At 41.2% G+C, this 22,656-nt stretch overlaps 1 protein-coding gene across 8 annotated transcripts in view; it reads left to right on the top strand.

The window, feature by feature from the left end:
• Nucleotides 1-22,656, top strand: part of DNAH9 (dynein axonemal heavy chain 9) — a gene marked incomplete at its 5' end in the record, with an annotated part of 196,372 nt that overhangs the window by 126,268 nt on the left and 47,448 nt on the right. For all 8 annotated transcript variants that reach the window (XM_082775013.1, XM_082775014.1, XM_082775018.1 and 5 more), the window contains 4 exons: nt 2,213-2,353; nt 6,210-6,380; nt 8,234-8,356; nt 21,018-21,211. In XM_082775013.1, coding sequence (XP_082631139.1) covers nt 2,213-2,353; nt 6,210-6,380; nt 8,234-8,356; nt 21,018-21,211 — 629 coding nt within the window. The remainder of the gene's footprint in view (nt 1-2,212; nt 2,354-6,209; nt 6,381-8,233; nt 8,357-21,017; nt 21,212-22,656) is intronic.

Raw genomic sequence — 22,656 nt, 5'->3', positions numbered from 1 at the left:
ATGACTTCTGCTGAGTAGTAAATAGAAAGTGGTATAAATTGAAGTGCTCTCCATTCTGGCCAGCTTTAAGCTATTTAATTCTTTGGAGCTTTTGTATGTTAAATGGACTATTTAAGACCAAGAGAAAATGGCAATACCTGATGTAAAAATGATAAAATTTACACACTGTAGCAAGGCAGCTTTAAACTGCTCCAGCATAATTCTGAATACATCATACTTCTTCAGTTAGGTTGCATTTTAGTACTGACAGGGGACTAGAGTCTGTAGAGCTTGTGATCTCAAGTAAATCTGCAAGAACTTGAGTATTTCATACCCATCCGTTCCTTAGGGTGTAAATCAGCTGTTGCAATGGCTGTGCACTGTCAGTGTTGTCATTTACCTGGGTCACCTTGCTGGCCACATGGGGATAGTTAAATGGTGGTTTTGCCCTGATGCTAAGGGAATTTGAGAAATGTTGTCATGACAGGATTGCAATAGGACTTCTGTCAGACCATCCTCAGCTGCTGCCCTCCCCAGTCCTTTCATCTTCACAGCCTGCACTTGTCCTCCAGCCCATGGGTCCTTGCTGCCTGGATAGGTTACCCATGTGCTCAGGTCAGGCTGGAATTGCCTCCACATGAAAAAATTGAATGATTTCTGCTAGCTCTTTATGGAACATCATATGCATCCAGCTTCCTAAGGATGGTATGCTCAAAGGGCATGTTGAAGGGATGTTTTGGTATGGCAAGGTTGGCATCTCCTTATTGAAGAAAGTGTTCTTGAGATGGTTCAGCTTCTGAACAAGATGAGGCTGAAATGTTGGTCACTGCCAACACTGTGGCGATGGGGATGGATGTTGGACTTTGGATTTGTTTTTTATGATTTTGGTACCCACATGGAAAGCAATCTCAGGACAATGTTAGAACTCTGCTTCTCAAGTCAACCCCTACTCTGTTCTTGGTTTGTCTACACAAAATAATGTTCAGCCAGTATTTTCTTTCCTATACCAATTCTCCCCACTATGTTTATGAAGAGCAACTGTCTTCCCCACCTTTGGCTTTTATGCTATTAGATTTAGTAAGCATTTTGTGGGTAGTACAACTGAAAGTTGGCTAAGTCGAGGATAGACCCTGGCCTCCCTGTGTAGACAGTGAAGAGATGTAAGTGCTACCAGAGAGGGCATGGGGATGAGGAAAGCTCATCTGACATGTATGGGTGCATTAGGTCTGTTCATGGCCCATGCAGGTGTTTGTTGCTGCAAACTTTGCAGATGCTTTTTTTTTTTTTTTTTTTTTTTTTTTTTGAGATTCTACAGCCCATCATTGCTTTCAGGGACGTGCAAACAGACTAATCCCATAGATCCCAACATGTGTTGGTTGCACATAACAGGTTAAGGCTCAGTCAGAGCTTCATTGGGAAGGTTTGTTGTGCTCAGATCATGGCAGAGAGAGTCCCAGCAGTGTGCATTTCTCTGGGGGCTGTGTTGTGCTCTGCAGGTTTGTACCACATATGCTTGAGCCCCTTTCTGCCACATCCCCACTGAATGGTTCGCTGAGCTAGTTGGATCAGCGCTGAAAGACACTTATGACTGTATGTAGTCTGAGCCTAAAATAATCCCCAAGAGAATCAAGGATGTCACTTTATGATGCTGAAGTGGATTAAAAGAATGAACAGGACTGAGATGTTAGAAGAGTGATGTATCTGCCAAAAGGATTTTCACCATATCCATCACAGCAGCTGTGCTGACACCTGACCATCCAGGCAGGGGTGCATTAGATGCTGGAGAAGAAAGGCAGCAAATAGCCATTAAATTGTAGCAGTTCTCAGCCTTGGGGGAAATCATCTCAAGAGAAGCACTGTCTGTTCAGCCCTGTGTTATTAATGATTTGCACAGGAGGGGACAATTAGCAGGAGAAGCTCATTGATGATGAAAATAATTCCAGTTAGTGAAGAACAGGAACTGTAGTGAGAACTCTGGAGGGGGGGCTTGGGGAAGCAGAGGACTGGACAATGTGAGTATAAATGCAGATAAATGGAGAATATACCAGGTGGTTGCTAGAAGCAAATGGCTCGAGCCTGATGCACCATGCTCTGGAGAGCAGAGACCACATGCCAGTTGCCCACTTCTTGACCTAGTGTCTTTGTGGCAGATAACAACCTTCCCTTGATCTGCATGTTCACTCAATGTGCAAGGATGTTTTCACCATAGTTTTGCTCTGTGTTTTCCTTCCAGGTCCAGGAGTCAAAGGTGACGGAAGCCAAGATTAATGAGGCAAGGGAGCACTACAGGCCTGCAGCCGCACGGGCCTCTCTGTTGTACTTCACCATGAATGACCTCCATGCCATCCATCCCATGTACCAGTTTTCTCTGAAGGTACTGTCCCTGCTCCCATGGCAGCAGAAGGCAGCTGAGCTCCTTCCTTCTCTTACCAAGCATAAACGTTTTCTCTTGAGGGTATTTGAGCTATGAGGGTAATTTGAATAAGAAGGTAATCTAATCCAATTCCTTCTGCTCCTTTGGTTTTATGAAAAAAAAATATTTAGAAGTCTACCTATATTATTATTAATACATGTTGTAAGAGTGTTAAGTAATTACTGGGAAAAGTTTGTCTGATAATTCTTGCAAATGATGAGCAGAGCGCATTTATCTCTGCCCATGGTGGTAGAAATAGTGTTTTATCAGTAAGCCTGCAAGACCCAGTGATGAGCAGCATGAGTGTTGAAGGAAAAGGTACGATTGTGCTACATATTGCGTGTGGGCTGGCATCTGTATTTGACTCTCCATTTGCTGGTCATCTCCACCTCAGGTGGTTAGATTGAGATCAGGTTAGATCAGCCTTAATTAGCTTTTCTTTCTTTTCCTTGGTTTCTTTGTAAGCAAGTGAACTGAAGTCATAGTCACAGTGAAAAGTCACAGTCTGACTTAGAGGTGCATTAACAGCCTTTATTACTAAAAATTCAAGTTTTTTGCAAAGTAGAACTCTACAAGCCATTTGTTATCTCCTCCATATGCACAGACTTTTTGTCCTGGCAGATCAAGATGAGCAATGGATTTGAAAAAGATCATCTTGGGAAAGAGCCAATAAAGTACTTTTTTTTTTTTCTGTGTATTTTATATATTTATGCACAGAGATTTTGCACAGCGTTTGGAGTCACTTTCTCCCTCAGTTAATCTTTGCTTTATATTTGCATTTAATTCTGTATCTGTGATGTCATGAGGGTCATAATGTCTGTGCAGGTATTTCATAAGTTAATGAGAATTGCTGCAACCCTTAGCAATTATTCAAGATCTTGATCTTGAAACAGTCCTGACTTTCCAAATGACACAGTATTAAATCATCAATTCTCTCTCTAAACACAGTCCTGTCCTGCTGCAACCACAACACCAGGGATTTATTGCCACCTTTTGTACAAAAGGCAAATCATGCCCACTTCCATCTGTCCGAGACAAGAAGAGCTCAAACAGCTGGGGCTAAGGAGCCTAAAAGCTTCCTATGGTACAGTTGCCAAAACCTTTAAGATAGTCAACAGCATGGTGTGACCCCAGACTTGGGGCTAGTATCTGTGTATGGTTGGTATAGATAATATGTACGTGACCTGAATGCTCACCACCTGTCAGTGCGAGCCCACACGCATGCTTAGCTACAGTTTGGAGGAGCCCTCACATGGGCTGTGTTCTTGCTCTTCTCACAATGTCATCCAGTCATCAGACAGAAGAGGAGGACTCCAACCTTTCCTACAAGGATCTTAGACTAGAAATCCAGATGGGATTTTTGGGCATCTTAACAGCTGGCAGGCTTAACTGCAGGCATGCCTGTGGTGTCAGTATGGACACCCAATGGGGATGATGTTGGGAGAGAGGCCACTTCTTGCCCTGTCTGTGCTCCTAAAATATATGGAGAACAGACATAGCCAAAGGGGCTGTGCTCCAAAGGCCTTTTTTTTTTTTCTTTCTCTTTTTCTGTCCTATTAACCTAGAATATCCTCTGCTCAGCAAAGTATCACTCTGTAGTGTATGGACACATTACGTACAGAGCTGGAAATGGTGTCTCTCCTTTGGAGAACGTTCTAGCCTGGAGCTGTTTCTGCTCGAACACCTGGAGAAGATTTCCAACATGACAAGTTGATGGCAATGTAATTATCACTGGTCCTAGTGATGGGGCTGAACTTCCTACTCGCTGTGTGGCAGCAAAGCCTAGTGGGAAGGCAGCAGCTTTTGTGGGAATGGTCGTGTTTCCAAGTTTCTTGGTTAGCTTTGAGATATTGGCTTTCCCCTTTATGGCAAGTATGAGTGGGCTGAGACTCCGCTTGCTGCAAAGGAGGAGCAAGATCTTTAGAGTGAAATATATGCCCAGTGATGAATTCATAGCTCCTGTCTTTGGTTCATGTCTGAGCTTCACTTGATCAGTTGTTTTCTGCTCCTTGGCTGGTGGGGAGGGAGGCTTCTCTCAAACTATCTCCTTTATCCTGGAAGCTCCTTAGGCAGAACCCCTCTTTCTGTGTCCTGTTTGTGCTGCCCAAGACAGTGGGGCTGTCTTGGCACCTGCACAGCTTCTAAGGACCTGCTGCAGTAAAAATGGTTCTGGCCAGCAGAGCTTCTGGGTATTTATTGAAGAGTTCCATTTTTAATGTTTTAATGCATGGAAAACATTTTTTGTTACAGGAGAAAGGTATTTTGGGGAATGGAGGGTTAAATGAGATGGCATTGTAATCTAGTACTACTTCTAAATGGTTTCTTACATTGCCAAGTGACCTGGAAAAAGTAATTGAGAGAATACAATATTTTGAGCCACATCCACAAAGAAGCTTTTCTTTTCATTATCTACAACTCATATGCTGAAATACATTTCCCAGGAAAATGTATGTATCTTTCATGCAAGGGTGCCCTTGGAAAGATTAATTTTCTACATATACATGGCAGATACAGGAGTGTCTGAAGTTTCACCTTTAATCTACCTCATCTGTATTTTGTTTGTTTTATGTTTTCCAGTTAACATTAGTAATGTGTATAAATACATAGATAATTATTTGGTGAAATGTTTTTATCTAATAAATTTTGATGACAGATCATAAAGCATTGTGTAAAGATACACAGAGATGATTTTAAAAATACTTACAACACAGCTAAAAGCCCATTATAAATTAGCAAACATGAGATTTATATGTGACTCCACAGCATGTTTTAACACTTTAAAGAAATGTAAGTAGGAAAATCCATTCTGCAGTTACTTAATAATGCAGTAGGTATCAATGTTACTTTAATTTGTTGAGGCATCATTCTTCCTTTGTAGAGCCCTAAACATAATGCTGTCAACATAGCCGTGACTCGCCTGGTTGGTGTTATTAATTTGTATTGGCCTGGTTATTTCCTATTAACTTTGTCCCAGTGTATCAAGTCTTTGCATTGCTAATCAGGATATAGGCTTTTTCTTTTTCTTTTTCTTTTTTTTTTTTTTTTTCTCTAGTGTCGCCTGATAATTTGCAAATGGATTTTCTTCAGTCTGTTCTGGAAGTTTTTAAGTCTTTTTTTTAAGTCTTTTTTTTTTTATTTATTTATTGTGTTATTTTTAAAAAATAAATTTAGATCAGAATGTTTTTGCAAGAATCCTTAGTATCTTATATAATAGCATCCTTGTTGATGCATGCACCCACTCCCAAGGGGAATTTGCTGGTTGATTAATCCCACTTCCATATGGTGAAGCCCTGCCTGCCCTTTTTACCCAGTCCTTAGTTGAATCCAGGCAGTAAAATACTCCTTGGACATTTTTGTATGTATGGGAATTGCTTTTTCTAAGTTCCAACAATGTTTCTGAAATGAGAGGTATGCTTCCCTCTGGGAACACCAGTATCTTTGGCTCAATGTTTGTAGAGAAAGTGGGGTGTGTAATCACTCTGAGAGAATGTACTTGGTCTGAGAAATGTTTTCTATACTCATTGTGTCTTAATTCAGTCTGCCTGTCTCCACACTACTTTATTAAGCCCAAGCAATCACAGTGTCATGGGGTTTGTCATCAATGTCTGTCTGTATGTTCACGAAAAAGCACCTACAAGCAGACACAGAGACTGGTCTGTGGATGTTTCACCTGCCTCCTGAGGCTGTGGACTGTACTGCTGGGTGGGTGGGCTGCAGAGATCAAGTGTCTGAGTTGGCTTCACTTATTGCAGCACTTCAGGTAATCCACACAAAGAGCGTCTGGAAGCCATTGTGGTCTTTCTGTCTCCTCACCTAGGCATTCAGGATTGTGTTCCAGAAAGCCATGGAGAGGGCACCTCCAGATGAGAACCTCAAAGTGCGAGTGCTGAACCTCATTGACAGCATTACCTTCTCCGTGTTCCAGTACACGACCCGAGGGCTGTTTGAGTGTGATAAATTGACCTACACTGCTCAAGTCACATTCCAGGTAAACACCACTGTTGTATGCCATTTGTATGCAATGAATTATTTTACTGGCAAAGATAACAGCATGTGGAGAAGGCCTGCACTGTTACAGCCATGGCCTCCAGCATCAAAGCAGCAAATACAAGGGTTGTGGAACTGATTTCCTTCTCTGCCTGTCTTGCTGATAACAGTCACAGATGCTGTGTTTGATTTGCATTACACTGACAAACGGTTGTTTGAGAGAGACATACCTGCTTGCAGAGCCTGAAGAACAGAAAAGGAAGCTGGTCTTTGAGTCTGATTATTTTTGCCAAAAGAAATGCATGTTACATAGCTGCTATTTTTTTTTTTTTTTTGTCTAGCGTAATACTATAATTTTTAGTCTACAATTTGAGCAAGGAGACATTTGTATACCTGTGTGCTGAAATCAAATTCAGACAGTAAACAGCTCTTGGCATTATGTTATGAAGTTGTTACTAAGTTTGTGCAGTGAATGACTACTTAAATGCCTCGACATGTAGAATGCAGACGTGAACCAAATTTGAGCTGCACAAAATACTGCACAGGTCTGCCAGTGATTGCCATGATCTTTTTTTTAATTCTACATAGCAAAATACTGTGTGTAAAAGAAAAGGTAAATGTATATATATGAATGGAACTAATGGTATATTTAATTAATTGTCTGCGTGTTAAGGGTCAACTTATTTTTTACAGTCAGGCTTAATTCTGAACCAAAAGACACCTACGTTTTCAAATATATTTGAATAAATTTAAATAATTTATTAATAAGCATTATATATATAATACTTATATAATAAGTATTATATATATTATATAAGTAGCACACATCACTACATCATGCTTTGAAAATAGTTAAGGAATCACTTCAGCGCATCAGGAAAACCAACATTCACAGTTACAGTTAGATAATGAGACCCAGGATTCTCCAGTATAAAAAAGTAGCTGGCTATTGAACTGAGTAGCTCATTACCATCGTTGGTGGAGGAGATGCCAGGCATGCTTCTGAAGCCATTGCCTTGTAGGCAATAATGAGGTACAGCCTAGCATTTGTGACAGTGAAATGAGAAACTCACCATTCCAGCACTGCTCTTTCTCCTCCCAGAAACTGTTCAGGATTTTTGGACTTTGTCTCTGGCATTTCGGCAGTCTGTCAGTACACTTGGAATGGCAGTTCCAGCTGGGATCATGAACCCACAGGGCTCTCCAGAATTACCTCAAGTATTTTTCTGGCAGTCTTACTCCACGTGTTCCCCAGAGACACCATTGGTGCTAAAAACACTGGGAGTAGCTGAATGGCCAGATGCTCTCCAGCTCTCTGTTGTCTGAGATCTCAGGGACCTGCTTATTCTCTTGGTGCACGTAGTGTGAGGCTTCTGTTAGCACTCTCTCATACTGGAGTATGTCTCCTGTTACTTTCAAAATTGAACAAGATGGTGAGAGATGGGCAAGACCTTAGTAGCAAGGGATGCTACCCTAGGGATACATGCTGTGGTTCCTTGCAGGAGTTATCTGTTATTTAGCTGCAGATATCAAGTACAGGGACTGCAGCACATCCTCCAACCCGTGTCTCTGCCAGCAGTGTGAACCTAAACTACAGCTTTTGCCACATACATGTAGTTTTCCTATATATTGACCTTCTTAAGTTGCCTGTCTTTATGATTATTCTGGGTTCTCTTTTGGGGAAACCCAAAGCATCTGTAGGGTTTGTTTCATCACACCCCTCTAATATTGGGCACTGTGTACTTTTTAGCTGAGCATTTGACAGCTACTTGAGTTGAATAACTAATCTGATAGAGTACGTCACTGCTTTGTATCCTGACTGCTCAAGGATATCTTGTTTGTTTGAAATTACAGATACTTCTGATGAGTAAAGAAATCAACGCACTAGAACTGGATTTCCTACTAAGATACCCAGCACAGACCAGGGTCACAAGCCCTGTGGAGTTCCTGTCTAATTACTCCTGGGGAGGAATCAAGGTACCTTTCATCTGAGCTGTGTGAAATCAGCATCCCGTGTCTCTTCTGAGGGCCTTTCAGCAGCCGTCAGATCAGACCTTATAGCACTGGGTGAGCAAAGTTCTGACTATGTATAAGAAGCAGCACAAAAATGCCACAGAAATTGAGAGTTCTGTAGGTACCTACAGTTGGGTAAAATATACTTTAAGGTAAAAGATCAATTTTGTGGGCTCTTTGTGACTCTACTCCTGATGTGTGTCTCCGAGAAGGTGATTTTTCCCATTGAGATTTAGGCTTTTCTCTCTGTAAGATGGGAATGAGAATGTCCTCTGGGTGTTGTGGTTACAGATTGTAAAGGACATTGACATCTTCACTGTATGTTGGAGGAGGTGAGACTTAAAGGCATATATGACCATCTGCAGAGATGTCCTAGGACAGAGCAGTGCCAGGTGATAGACCTACAAAAAATGCTATCGTGGCAGTGAGGCAGTCTAACAACTGCCATGTGTTTTGGAGCGAGAGCTGAGGAAGAGCATCCTAGAGAGGTGTGCATTACCCCAACTTTGCACCCGTTTTTCAACAGATGTGAATTGTGCTGGATTTGGACCTGATTCAGCAGGGCATGATTTGTTTTATGGAAGGGATAGGAATATTTTTCAAGTTACACGTGTTTGTTCACACCTTGCCTGAGATTGTACCTTTGTTTTATTGTGACAGCTGATCATTCTCTGGCACCTGCTGGGATTTAAGAATCAATTTTATTTATAACATGCTGCTTTTATGGGACATTTCTGTGGTTCTGTGAAGTGGGGAGGAAAGACATCCTGGTTTCATCAGAATAGTTCTTAAAATTTCTTCTGGGACATTGGCATTTCCCTTCCTTTCCCTTCTAACACACTGAGAGTGTGTCTAGTTCCTGGAGGATGACCAGACAAGGTCTTAAGGTCCAAGACATCTCTGATATTATTTTCCTGTTCATACAACTTCTGGTGGCTAACCAGAGTTTTGCAGAAGTCCTGGCTTGTGGTGCCACATGTCCTAGTCAAGGCTATGCTCGGCTGTGCTTTGCTTGGCAAACACCTTCTTTTAAGGTAACCCAGAGACAGAACTCTAAGTTCAGGCAACAGTTCGGAAATCAAATGGAGTTGATGCTGCTAGTCCAGGTCACCCACAGAGATTTCAAATGATGGTGAGGAAATATTCATGCCAAACATCTCTGCTCTGACCAGGAATTACCATCTCTACCTCTTCACCAGCAGTGAAGGTGGAGCCTCTTCCTCATTCTGCAAACAGAAGCAACCTAGCTCATCCTGAAAATGTCACTATCACATTTTCAGCCATAAAATAAATTTGTAACTTCTTGCTAAACTAACTAGCCCCGTTCATCCTCTCAAAGATGTATTTCCATAATAATGGAGGATTTAAAAAAAAATAAAAATCTACGCCCTTTTCTTTAATCACCTTTTGTTTACTATTGGTGCTTTGCTGTTTAGACAGCAGCAGCTTTCTTTTTGTTATCCCTTTGAAGACAAATTAAATGAACACTTAAGGTTAACACACATAATTAGGGAAGCTCAGCCACTAAGCCCATGCTTAGCAATAGCGTATTTTTTCTTTGGACTGTGTGGTGTTTATAGATCGTACCTGCACATACATGTTATTGTTTGAAATGTCAGGCTTTCTAAACTCTGCTCTGTCCCTGCTCATGTTTAGCATGGGGATATAAATCATGAACTCTGCATTTCAGTTCCTCAAGTCCTTCTGAGCTGGAATTCTTTACTGACTGAAAGGGTTCTGCACTGCAAAGCTTCTTTCTACTTCAGTCTTACAAGCTTCTTCTGGAAGGTGAACTTACTTCCACCATATATTGCACAGGTATCAGGCTCTGATTCTCCTTTTGGAGATCCTTTGGTGCATCATAGAAAACATTATACTCGTAGTGCACAAGGATGCCTTTATCAACCCTGCCTGAAGGTGAAACACTCTCCATGCAGACACCTTCTCTATTTGCAGTGAGTTTTCTGCTTCGTGAGATGATGCTTTCTGTGCCAGCCAGCTCCATTCCACACGTGGGTATAACGGCCTTTCATGTACCCCTGTGCTCCATCATGATTGCTGCAACTGCCTCACTACTGTGATGATGTTGGTACAGTCAGCTCAGGCTTATAAACACCAGAAGGAACATCAACTCCCTATCATTCATTCTTCAGACTTAATTCTTGCCATTCTTGTGTATTTGACATATCCAGGAGAAAGAGCATTGAAGTGCACAGCATACTGTGTCTGAGCTGGCCATGAGACCAGTGGTAAGGAGCTCATACTCATCAGAGCTCAAACAGTGTCAGTGCATAACTGCACAAGGTTGTCTTCTTTTCCATCAGCTGCATGCCCCAGCTTTATTGCCAGCAGCAGCCTGCACTCACTATCTTTCGCCCATCCATCCGAAATTGATGTGGTGTTGGGTAGCTATCACTCAGTCGCTATGTGTATGGGGATTGCTGGAGAATTATTGTGAGACACGTAGAAATGTAGAGGGAGCATAGAAGTGGACTGCCGCCTGAAGCTGAATTGCAGTAACTGGTTTTCTTTGAGGTAAGCCCTTCCCACTCAGCTTCCTCTCTCCTTTTGAGTCTCTTGGGGTTTGTGATTGAGATGGAAACTGCGCAATACCAAGAAGAAGCTGCTCTGTGCACCCTTATGCTGAGCTGTAAGATGGCAGGATGTGAATGCGTCCAGGAGGGCTCCAAGAATGAGATGTCTCTAACCTCACTGTGCATCTGCTGTCCCCGTGAACTGCACATCTCGAGGAGCTGCAGCCACTGGTCAATAATCTGCCCTAACTTAACATATTTCAGGATTTCTGGATAATGAATTCTTCATTATCGGCTACTGAATACTCTTCAGATTGTCTTTTGTGATGATTGTTTGCAATATTGATTCTACTATAAATAATACAGCTGATGTCAACTTTATTAGTGTTTATGTTCTATTAATGTGTGTTGTTTTATTAGCCTTTGAGTTTTTGGCAACTCCAGCTACTTGAGGCATAGTTTTAGTACAATCACATTTTGTCACAGACTGCTATAATTAGGTTAATTAGTCATGGCTTCTATACAGCTTATTAGCAGGCTAAAATCTCCTTTTCTTTTATCAGAAAGATTAAGTGCTGTAATAAATTGTTTCTTCAACAAAGCTTGAGCAAAATACATTTCAGATTCATATTTCAAATTTGAAGTGGAATTTAGCATTCTGTATAATTTTTTCAGAGGAACATTGAAAATGCTCCTGCACAAAACACTGCATTTGCCAGAGGTATCAGGCCAAGATAGCTGTGCCAAAAGAAATGAATATTGATATTTGTGGCCCATTCTGTGCCTCCAATTTTGGGCACATTAACCTCAAAGAAAACCTCATTAAATGTTGAGGACTCTCGGCATACAAACAGCCTTGTGTAACTTAGCAGATTATTTCTTATTGTTGTTTGATTAATAATATATACAGGCTAATAGTGCTCTGCAGTTGTGCAGCTGTTTTCAGCTCATGATACTTGCTCAGTTGACACACATTTATGGTTTTATCTTCCAGCTTCTTTTAAGTTCAGCAAAAAGTTTCCCAGAGCTGTGTGCTATAACATTTGTGCCAGGGAAGCTCAATATTTACTACTGAATGAAGAAATCCATGTACCTGTCTAGAAGGGCTCAGTTTTTAGGGAAAGGTAATATTTTTTATTAGATCTGCTGATATTCTTGGAAAAATAGGTAAGTTACAAGCTTTTTAGTGCTTTCTTAAGCCTGGCACAGGAACTGAATTCAAACTTAGTACAGGTTGAGAAAAAGCTGCTCTGAGCTTAACTCAATTCAGTTCCTTAGTCAGCCTTTATGGGAGAAGATAATTCCTGTGGAGCCCTTGTGGAGGCACATTTGTTAGCTCTGGAGTAAGGGGAGAGGTTAGCAGAGGACACAGCTGCCAGCCTCGGTGCAAATACTGCCTCTGGCTTGTGGAAGGGTTAGTTAAGAGCAGGATAGGGAGAAAACTACGCCACTGAGTAAATCTAGTACCTTTCCTGAGTCCTTGACTTACGTGTTCCATAGTGTTGGTTGTTTCAGTTACCACTATTGTGGGTATTTAATAGTGATCCCTTGAGAAGTCAGAAGTATTCTTTTACTGAGGTTTTCTCTCTTTTTTCAATTTCCTTTATTACAACTCAATATAATTGCTTCACCTGCTGTGTTCCCTGTTCTTAGCTTGAAAGTTGTGGTTTCTGTTGGTACTTCTGAAGAAGTTTTCTTCTCTGCGTGCATGCTTGTCTGTTTCTTCTGACTGTTGGTCACTTTTATGTGTAAATGTATAGTCACACCTTAGACCACAACGATACAATGCTGCTACTGCTTGAACTGCATAGGGCATCAGGCCAGAAATGTGTGCAAGGGACCACTTTTTCTTCCCCCCCCCCCCCCTTTTTTTTTTTTTTTAAGATTGAACTTAAAACAGAATCAGTGTAGAGGTGGTCCTTTGTAGGTTTTTCCCCATTTTTTCTCCCTTCCTTTGTTGGAAAATCTCCAGTGCCAAAAGATCATGGAATCACGGAATGATGAGGATGGAAGGGACCTCTGGAGGTCATCTGGTCCAACTCCCTGCACAGGCAGGGCCACCTAGACCAGGCTGCCCAGAACCATGTTCAGGTGGCTTTTGAAGATTTCCACGGAGGGAAACTCAATTTCCTCTGTGTACAACCTGAAGCTGAAGGTATTGTTACCTGTATAGGAGATGAGGATTGTCTGAAATGATGCACTGGGGTCCCTTCAACCCAGAGCAGCATGTAGAGCTGCTCTTCATCTGTCCAGAAGGCAGTCAGCTCATGCCATGGTTCTGCTCTGAGCATGGATACAGAAATGGCATCATCAGGTTCTGTGTGTCAATGTGGCCCTTGCTTTTGTGGTTGCCTTGGCTGCAACTAGCCCTTTTTAGGAGATTGGGGTGGGTCTCAGGCCACTGAGACTAGCTCAGTGTTGGTGAATGGATTTCTCTGTGTCTCCCAATGCTCTGTGCTGCAAACTTCTCCCATGCTCCAGCTCCCTTTGTGCTCCCTTCCTGTGGAGCCATGTCCACATTGACCCCATGGCCTTGTGCCTCCTGTAGAACCATTGCCTGTGATTAACTGTGTGTGCATTTGGCTCCTGCCTTGACAGCCTGTTCCCTCAGGCTGGATAGAGGCAGCACTGGATCTCTATTACATAAATGAACATTTCCCAAGTCTGATTTTCTTTGTGATATTTTCTGCAGTGCGTTCTCATTGCTGAATGCAGATGTGTCCCATAGGATAAGTGAAGCTAGTTAATAAACAGCAAGAATACACCTGGCCAACTTGGATTACTTCTTCATCCCAATCATTTCCCCCCTCTTTTTCTGAAGAGGAAGAATTTTCATTATGTAGATATGAAAACGCTACTGAAAAGGCATTGTTTAATAACGTGATGTTGAATAATGAGCTCTAAATACTGAATTCAGCTTTCGAGGAGGAGAACAGCAGTAGACAAAGTAGTGTATTAACTCCATATTTATATTTTTGCAGAATGTGGATGATAAGATTTTGTGTGTGGCTTATGAGAAAAAATGCCATATCGTATATTTTACATTTAAGAAAACTGGATTTTCCTGACAAAAGAACAGAAAATGCTCTTCCAACATTCACTTTATACAGTTTTCAGACCCTGAAATTTTTCATTCTCGTCAAAGATTCATTGTGATACAGACTGCTGCATATATTGTGTTCTTTTCACATAAGCAAGGTCCTTTGATCAGGCTGGTCAGATATGAAAGACTTGCAGCTCACAGCTTTCTGTGTACATTCAAAATTATTATTATGCTAGAGAATCATAGTCTTAATTAAATCTCTTCCATTAACTCAGTTAACTCAGTTCTTTAGATGTACAGCCTTTTAGTGCATCTTTGATAGAAAACATTGATTATGACACTCCAATGTGCATTTATCTGCTCTCATCTGTAAGTTTCTTAAGGACATTCATCTGTCCTCACCAGCAGTCAAGTCTCAGAGAAATATTCACAGCATCTCAGAATACTACTTGAGATCCTTCTGTCTTTTGTTTCCTTTTCTTTTTTAACCTGCTGGCTAATCATGTGATATTTATCTGAGATACAGCAGAGATTTTGATCTCATCAAATATTTAAAGACGTACTTTGTTGGTTTGATTGCAGAGTGGAAATTGAGTTTTTCTGGATGTCTCTATGGCCATGTCCTTCAATTGCAGTGCACCCTGCCATGACTTGGAGCCTGCCGTTAGTTGGTCATTTTGAATGGTAAATTCCTTGCTCCCTCTAAATGGAATGGAAAAGATATCTTTTAGATATCATATATATATATATATATTTATATATATAAAAATATTATATATATATATATATTTAGACATTGTGTATTTTTAATGTCATATTGCTTTGCTTGAAAGATAGGAAAAAAAATCAGTTGCAGTGCACTCCTGAAAAGATTCGAGTAAGCTGTGGTCCCAAAAGTGGCTGCAGAGAGCAGAGCTCTGCTAACAATGAAGGGAGTGCAAGCAGTCATCCCACTTTGGACCCAAAATATTGTGCCTAGGTATGTAAGATGTGTTTAGAAGGGCAATGAAGGGAGATGGCTGGGATATGGCTCCTCTTTATAAGTTCATCTGTTTAAATCTACATCTTCTGTAAAGGTTCTGTTTGAGCTCCTTATTTCTGTAACATGGTACAGCTCATAACTGTTTCCTTTGCGTGGCAGTGTTGAGGCACTAAGTGTCTGAGGCATAGTTCAGCTGACCTCTGACATCTCTAGAGCCATCTCTGGAACCCTGCTGGTAACACCAAGAAGAACATAATAAGATGGCCTTCTGCGGAGGCACTGATGATCTGAGAACCATCCCCACTGTGTGCACCACAGTGCACCTCACTATCACCAGTACCTGAATAGGAACGCCCTTGTGCAATGAATATAGTCCAACAGAGTCGTGGGGACACACTCACCACTTCACTCAGAGTTGTCCAGGCCTCTGCCCTGGACAAGTCTGGTTTGATCTTTGCATATTGCATTTCCCGAAGGATGTGTAGATTCTGGAAACAGAGGCAAGCAGTGAGAAGTGTCATGAGAACATGACTGTGAGGAGAGATTGAGGAGGAGAAAAGGAGGAGTTATGTCTGACGGCCTGAAGACTGAGGGTACAATCTTCAAAAAGGCTTCTCTGAAGGGAAGAGAGCAATCAGTTTTATAAATAAGTCGAAGATAGAGCAAGAGACATCTCAAAGTACTGCTCAAAAATTCCCACTGGACATTTGGAAAATGTGTGACAGAGGACAGTGAAGGACTGGCATAGATAGCTTGTGATTGAAGTTTGACAAAACCATCATGTCTTTATTTTTACCTTCAGAAGAGATTTCCTCATGAGTTGAATAATGCAGGTAGTGTAGCTAAACAGAGAACAACACCTTCAGTGAATGAATAATACAAGCAAAAACCTAGTCTTGGAAAGATGGAAATAATCCATCATTTTCTACATTAATTCTCCTAGTTAACAGTAGTATTCAGATGGAGTAATTCATCTGCCTATATGTCTCCTTCCTGAATGATCCAATCTATCAGTTTGAGCCAGATGCAGGTTTGACTTCTTCCAGGAGCTCTCTTTCTCCAGCTGTGAGGATGCTGGTATTCCTAAGGAGATGTGAGCCACCCACAGGAAATGAAGAAAAGAAATTATGAATATTTACTTATATAAGCATAATTTACAGTGTGGGTGGACAACGGAAGACCTTCAGAGGATGTATTGAAAACAAATGAAGTTGTTTCCAAGTGTCATACATTCATGCAGCCACTCTGCTTTAACCCCATTGCAAATTTCACACATAAACTTCTCCAAACTATACAATGCCATGTACAGACAGATAGCCTAGGATGCTGAGTTGTGATGGGACTTCCCTGTTCCTCCCTGGGAGCACTGTGTCTCCCAGGCAGGTTGCTGGAACATAGCTCCAACATGCGCAGCCAAGCTGTGGGGACAGCTGCCCAGCTAGAATGCTTTAAATTACTGCAGCGTTAGTAGGCTTTGAATCTAATCCTAATTCTCATTTTGGAAGCACTCCTAACCTGGATAGCAAACCTAACCTAGCATCTGTATTACTTAGCAAAGTATTACTTTCCATGTTAGTTATGGTGGAGCAGAGCATGGTAATGAGGAGCTGCTTTGGCTAGGCTTGCCCCAGAGCTGTTAAGAATAGAGCTAGATGATGCTGGGGTAGGATATTTTAAATTATGGAAATAGTATATATATAATAAAGTCTTTAAAATGTTTTCTTTTAGTGCCAGTGGGAAGAAAACAAAGAGATAATCTCTTTTTGATTTAGATTAAATAAAATGTTATGAAGCAGTGTCTAAACTTGGGACCAGTTTCGACTGTGTAGTGTCCTTAGAAGAACTGTCTTTTTGTGATAAGAGTATATGTGCTTTCTCTAATAGATTTACAAAAGCTTGTTGCTGTATATCTGGCAATAGAAGATAAATTGCATGTGGCAGCAATGATACCAGGCCTAAGAAGCTGTTCTTTCCACTGGAGATTCAGCCTCTGGAGGCAGCAAGCAGTGAGGGTGAGATGAGTACCTCATCTCATTGTGCCCATCTGCCTAGGACCTCTCCTTGTCCTTCTGAGACATTGTCATGTCCTTGTCTTCAGGCTCTTTCCCTTTTCCTTTTGGCCTCTGGTTGATTCTCTCAAGGAGTGCACATCAGCAACTCTTGTGCTGTGGTAACTAGGGTTTCCTTCTCCAAGATGATGGCTGATACTCACTGTATTCCCTACAAGCTTGGGGGAAAAGAGTGGGTTTACATTTGTGAGTTTGTGAACTTCATGGAACTGCTGACATTTCAGCTCCAATTTAAAGTTGGTTCTGACTTAGAGGAGAAACTGTCAAAGCAAACTGAAGTGATAAAGCAAATTGTCTGTGATTCAGTGAATGAAAAATCACTCAGAGAGAACAACAATCCGTGCTTTGACATAGTGTGAGAAGCCCTGTTTTGCTGGCAAAGTCTTATTTTGTGATATAAACCAAAGACCCTCCTGTTTCCAGCCATCAGAGATGATTATAATGTGGGTTGCATAGACGAGAACTAGAGCCCTCCAGTCCTTTTGCTCATATTTTATTTTGGTCAATGTTTTTTGTCTCTCTTCATTTCCATGACAACTTTAATTGACAAATTTATTCTTCATTATGTTGACAAAAATAGCCTTACTACACAGGTTGATCTGTCCCTATCTATGTTCCTGCTTTACCTCCTGCTGCTTGGAAACAGTGATATATTATTGTTGGTCTAAGATTCTTGGAAAATATCTCAGCAGGTATTGAAAAGCAATTAATATTCACAGAAAGATTACTGATTGAGATAGCTTTCACTGCTGCAGCTTTTAAATAGTAACATATCTTATTAATACCATCAGTCCTAATAAATGCAATTAAAATTGTTGACTAATGAAAATTTTAGTGTTAATTTATATAATAGAGACTTTATACTTGCAATTAGAGCTTTCTTAATTCTGCAACATGTTGTTCAGGGAGAGAGGGAGACTATCATCTCTGATTACATGTCTGTCATTCTGTAAGAAGAAAGCAGTTTTTCAGAGTCTCCCTTGTTAACATCACTAAGAGAATTCTCGAAGCAGCAGCAGCAGCCAAAGTTCTGAAGTGATATTTTAAGTAACTCACTTCAAAAGTCAACAATGTTAAAATGTTTTATATAAGCACTTGCACTGATGAATCCACTGAATTCAGCATTTACTACTGTTTTGTGCGCAGGTAGGAGAGGTGCATCAAATATATTTATCACTGCAAGGACAAGACACTTGGCAGATCAGAATGTATGGTGTTGCTCCAGTGAATTTCAGTTTCTCATGTTCTGTGTACTGGTTTCCAGTTTTCCACAGAAAGCAAGATGTGGCTCTGATTTTAGAGCAATGGCTTCTGCTGCTGAAATTTCTCCACATCACAAATAATCCACTCTTGGAAGCAACATCTGTTGAGTCACTACTTTGCTCACACCCTTCTTCACACAGTTCTCAGTGTCCCTGGCAGTTTGGCATGGAGACGAAGTCAGTCCATTCTGCAGCTATTGAGTGGTATTGCATGTGCTCTGCTCTCATCTTTTTTTTGTAGAGTTACCGATGAAATGATGACTTTGGTCAAGGCTTGACTTGTTCCAGAAGCATGTATAGAGATATCTACAAGTAAATCTGTGCCTATAGCTCTGACTCTGGTCCTTGAGCACTTGACCTGTGAAGAAAGATAGAGTGTCTTGTATAGGTTGAAGAAGACAACCATGCAGCAGCATCATAGCAGCCTACAGCTTCTGTTAGGACAGCTGAGGGATGACTGAGCCAAGCTCTCCTTGTTAGTTGCAGTGAATGTAATAAAAGTTTCAACTGTCACAGATTGCAGCTAGGGTGGTTCAGATTTGACATAATCTTTGCCAAGAGGGTAGTGCAGCTCTATAACAGAACACCCAGAGGGGCTGAGGAGGCTCCATTTTAGAGTTCAGCATTTTGGTACCATGGCTCCCAGCATGAGATTAGACTGGAAACCTCCTGAAGATTTTTCCAACCATTGCATCTGTCATGCTATGAGTGTAATATTCAGCAAATGTTCTGTGTCAGTGGCACTGACGGGGATCAACCTTGTGACCTCTTTCTCTCCATCATCTACTGGTGTTCTCACTGCTGAAAGCATGAACTCATTCATTATAAGGAGCCTATTTGATGTGCTTTTTCCCCTGGTTCACTCTCCAGGTTGAAGCATGGTTCTAAGTAAACTCAGTCTGTTAGAAAGACCAAAGTTTAACCCTGCTCTCCTACTCTCATTGGGAAGCCTTTCCAGAGGGACAGTATGGCTTTCCTTCCATTCCAGCAGAGTGGCCTGCAGTGTCTTCTGCCTTATTTGCAACAGCATCATATCCAAGGCAATCTCTCAGCGGTTCTGTCAAGGCATTTGCTTGACTTTCAAAGCCCTTTGAAAAATGTGTATTTTTTCAGTTGATCTGAACAAGGTATGACACCAGCATTTTTCAAGGCGCTTTCTTGACTGCTTTCTGTAGCAGAGCTGTATGGGATGTGAGCTGGAGCATTAATGGTGCGGAACACCTCTGCCCATCAAGAAGTTTCTGCTTTGCTCTGAGCATGTCCTTCTGTTTCTATAGCAAATAGCTCATTCACTGTCTTTTATACACCACTTGTCTTTTCCTCTTCATGTTCAACTGCTTGCAGCTTTAGATTATGCAAAATATGCTGAAGATGTTTGTTTCAGCGAGAATTTTGCTTGAAATCCAAAAGAACCTTACAAGTAGTGCAATATGTTTTGCTACCACTTGTATGAAAGATAATTTGGATTCTTTACTTCTCTGCGTAATATTTATAGACACCACTTCTTTACAGTGGCAGGAACATTAAAAAAAAAGAAAAAACTCTAGCTACATTTTCATTGTAATTATCATTTAGGCACTTCATTGCTCAGCTGTACATCACCTCCGGATGTTCCTCAGCTACCTGTTTCTGCTACAGGCCTGTAGCACCAAGAAGCTAGACTTTGTATTTGGGACATGAAGAACCCAGTGATCTTACACTGGCACAGTAGTTTACATGTGTTTATACAAAGCATGTCTATACAAAGGCATCACCTGCCCATTGGGCTGTATCTTAGAGGTCTTTTCCAACCTAAACAATTCTATAATTCTTGGATTTACAGTTTGCATTTAATGAGATTTGTGGGTCTGTGGTTGCTCAGCTGCATGGCGAAGTCCCAGTTTTGTAGTTTCTCACAGTGCATGCACCAAGCTATGCAGACAGCACCCCAGACCCAAAGGCAGGTTTTACCATCAGTTGTGGTTTTGCTGCGCAATGCCTTCTGTTGAAGCAGCAGGGAGACTATTTACAGACTTGCAGCTCATGGGAATGCCAGCAGTGTGCTCTCCTGTCAGAGGTGGGCTCACGGTTTCCAGCCCACATTCAAATCACTCATTTCTGGGATAACTCATAGTACCACGTGCTGGCTACCTGAGATTGTTGAGTTCTGGTTTTGAAACAAGGAGAGCAGATTTCCTCTCACTTTGGGTTATGGAAAGCTGCATTGTGGATGACGCCAGATTTTCCTGTGTTGTCCCTTCCAAACTCCCATGTCACCGTGCCTGCGCTGCAGGGGAGAAGACCTGGATGCAGTTGTGGCTTCATTGGCAGGAGAAGGTCCTCGCAGTTATGTGGGTGGAAGCCTCAGGGAATCTGTGTTAGGTGCAGCATGATTTTAGAGCTGACACTCTGTGGGCAGCCTTGAGACGTGCTTCAGTTCAGAAGATGCAGGTGGTAAAAAACCCCTCAGAGCATGTACCTTCCACAAGTATGAAACTGTCCCCAGTCCCCCTTTGCTGTGGCCTTGCAAATCACCCATGTTGATATCTGTTACTGTGACAATGTGCTGACAACAGAGCAGGGAAAAGGAGAAAGGACAAAATCTGATCTTTGTGGGGTTCTGGTTGTGGTTCCCAGGCTCCAACTATGGCCTTTCTGATAGAGGAAAGCATGAGCAGCCAGTAGTGTTAGAAAAACAGTTCAAGTTCAAGGACATATAGGACTGTTTTTCTGAAGACCTTCCTTGAATTTTCTAGGCTCTCTCATCTATGGAAGAATTCAGAAACTTGGATCGGGATATTGAGGGTTCTGCAAAACGGTGGAAGAAGTTTGTTGAATCTGAGTGTCCTGAAAAGGAGAAGTTTCCCCAGGAATGGAAGAACAAGTCAGCTCTGCAGCGCCTGTGCATAATGAGAGCTATCCGTCCTGACCGCATGACCTACGCAGTCAGGTAGGGGTGCTTCTTCACTGGCTCTGTAATGCTCTTGCTTATCAGGCAACGTTGGGTCGGTGTTTTCTAGGGAACAGGAGTAATTCAGGAATATGTTTAGATTTATTTATTATGGATATGAGTTCGGCAAAATGGTTTACTATAAAGGGGTCTTGATTGAATGAGTTGTCTCTGAACTCTGCAAGAGTCAGAGTCAACACTTCATTTAATTGAAATTTCTTGCTTCAGGAGATCTAACCCTGATATTGCCAGCGGTGATGGAAGCAGTATAACTAGCACTGAGTAAAGAGCAGAAATGCAAAGCCAGCAACGAGCACCATCATACAGGCATTACACATGCACTAGAGTCTTTTTATAATCAATGCAACTTCTAGAATTCGTTAAGGTCAATATTAGTTACTAGATTGTTTATGGCTGTTGTTCCTTAGGAGCAAGAATAAAGTGCAGAAGTAAAGGGAAATCTCATAGAGGTGTTTGTTTGTTTCTTTCTTTCTTTCTATAAAATTCAAAATTTATGTGATGCTAGTTCTGAAAGTTGTAGGTGTGAATTATGTATTAAAGGTAACTAGGCGAGTCTAAACTTTGTGAACATATGCAAAAGCAATATGCTTGTTCCAGGAGAAACTAAAGGTCTTTCACTCCATTAGGACTTTTTTTCTCCTTCTCTGTCCTGGTAGTCTATGATCTGACATTTTTACAATGCCTCTTATGCCACTGCCTCTCAAATAGTTTATATTGCTCCACCATCTGGAATGTGTGCATATACAGGTGCACGTAGCAGATTGTATTACTCAGTGCATGAGCTACATTTCTGTTTGTGCTTTAAAATGCACAGAAAAATGCAGTCAAGACTTCGAGTGAAGTTTCATTATGGTCAGTGTTATTATATTTTATTCAATCAAATGCTATAATTTATCATAATTATGCCATTCTAAACCATCTTCTTTTTCATTAGTTACTCTTCTAGGGCTGGACTATCCATGTGTTCACTCAGCTGAAAACACTGCTTTTCCTTTTCTTATTTAGCTTGAGTAGAATAAGCTTTTGTCTTTCTGAGCTTTTAAGTGCATATTTTGTTTCAGCAAGTTTAATTCATTTCTTTCAGTCAAAATAGTGGTACTCTTACAGCTCAAAAATAACCAGAACATAAAATTTCAATTTCTTTTATACTTTTGTGAAAAGGTAAGAGAATCCACATTCTAAAGTTTGGCTGGATATTTTTAGAGCTATGTCAAGCTTTTTTGTTTGCACAAGAACTATAAATATGGGGTGGTTTTATTGTTTGTTTCTTACATGGAAGTAGGGTAGAACATAAACACGTTCAAACAGTAACAGTTTACAATGCCTTCCCCAAGACTTCGTAGATGTTTGTGACTAAAATTCTTCTTGAAATACAACATGGTCAGAAAGTAGTCCCTAATGGCCTAGGAAGAGCTTTTGTTTAG

This window comes from Aythya marila, assembly GCF_965140915.1.
Source record: "Aythya marila genome assembly, chromosome: 18".
Classification (NCBI taxonomy): Eukaryota; Metazoa; Chordata; class Aves; order Anseriformes; family Anatidae; genus Aythya; species Aythya marila.
The sequence above is the reverse complement of the archived record's forward strand: the minus strand, read 5'-3'. Positions and strand labels throughout refer to the sequence as shown.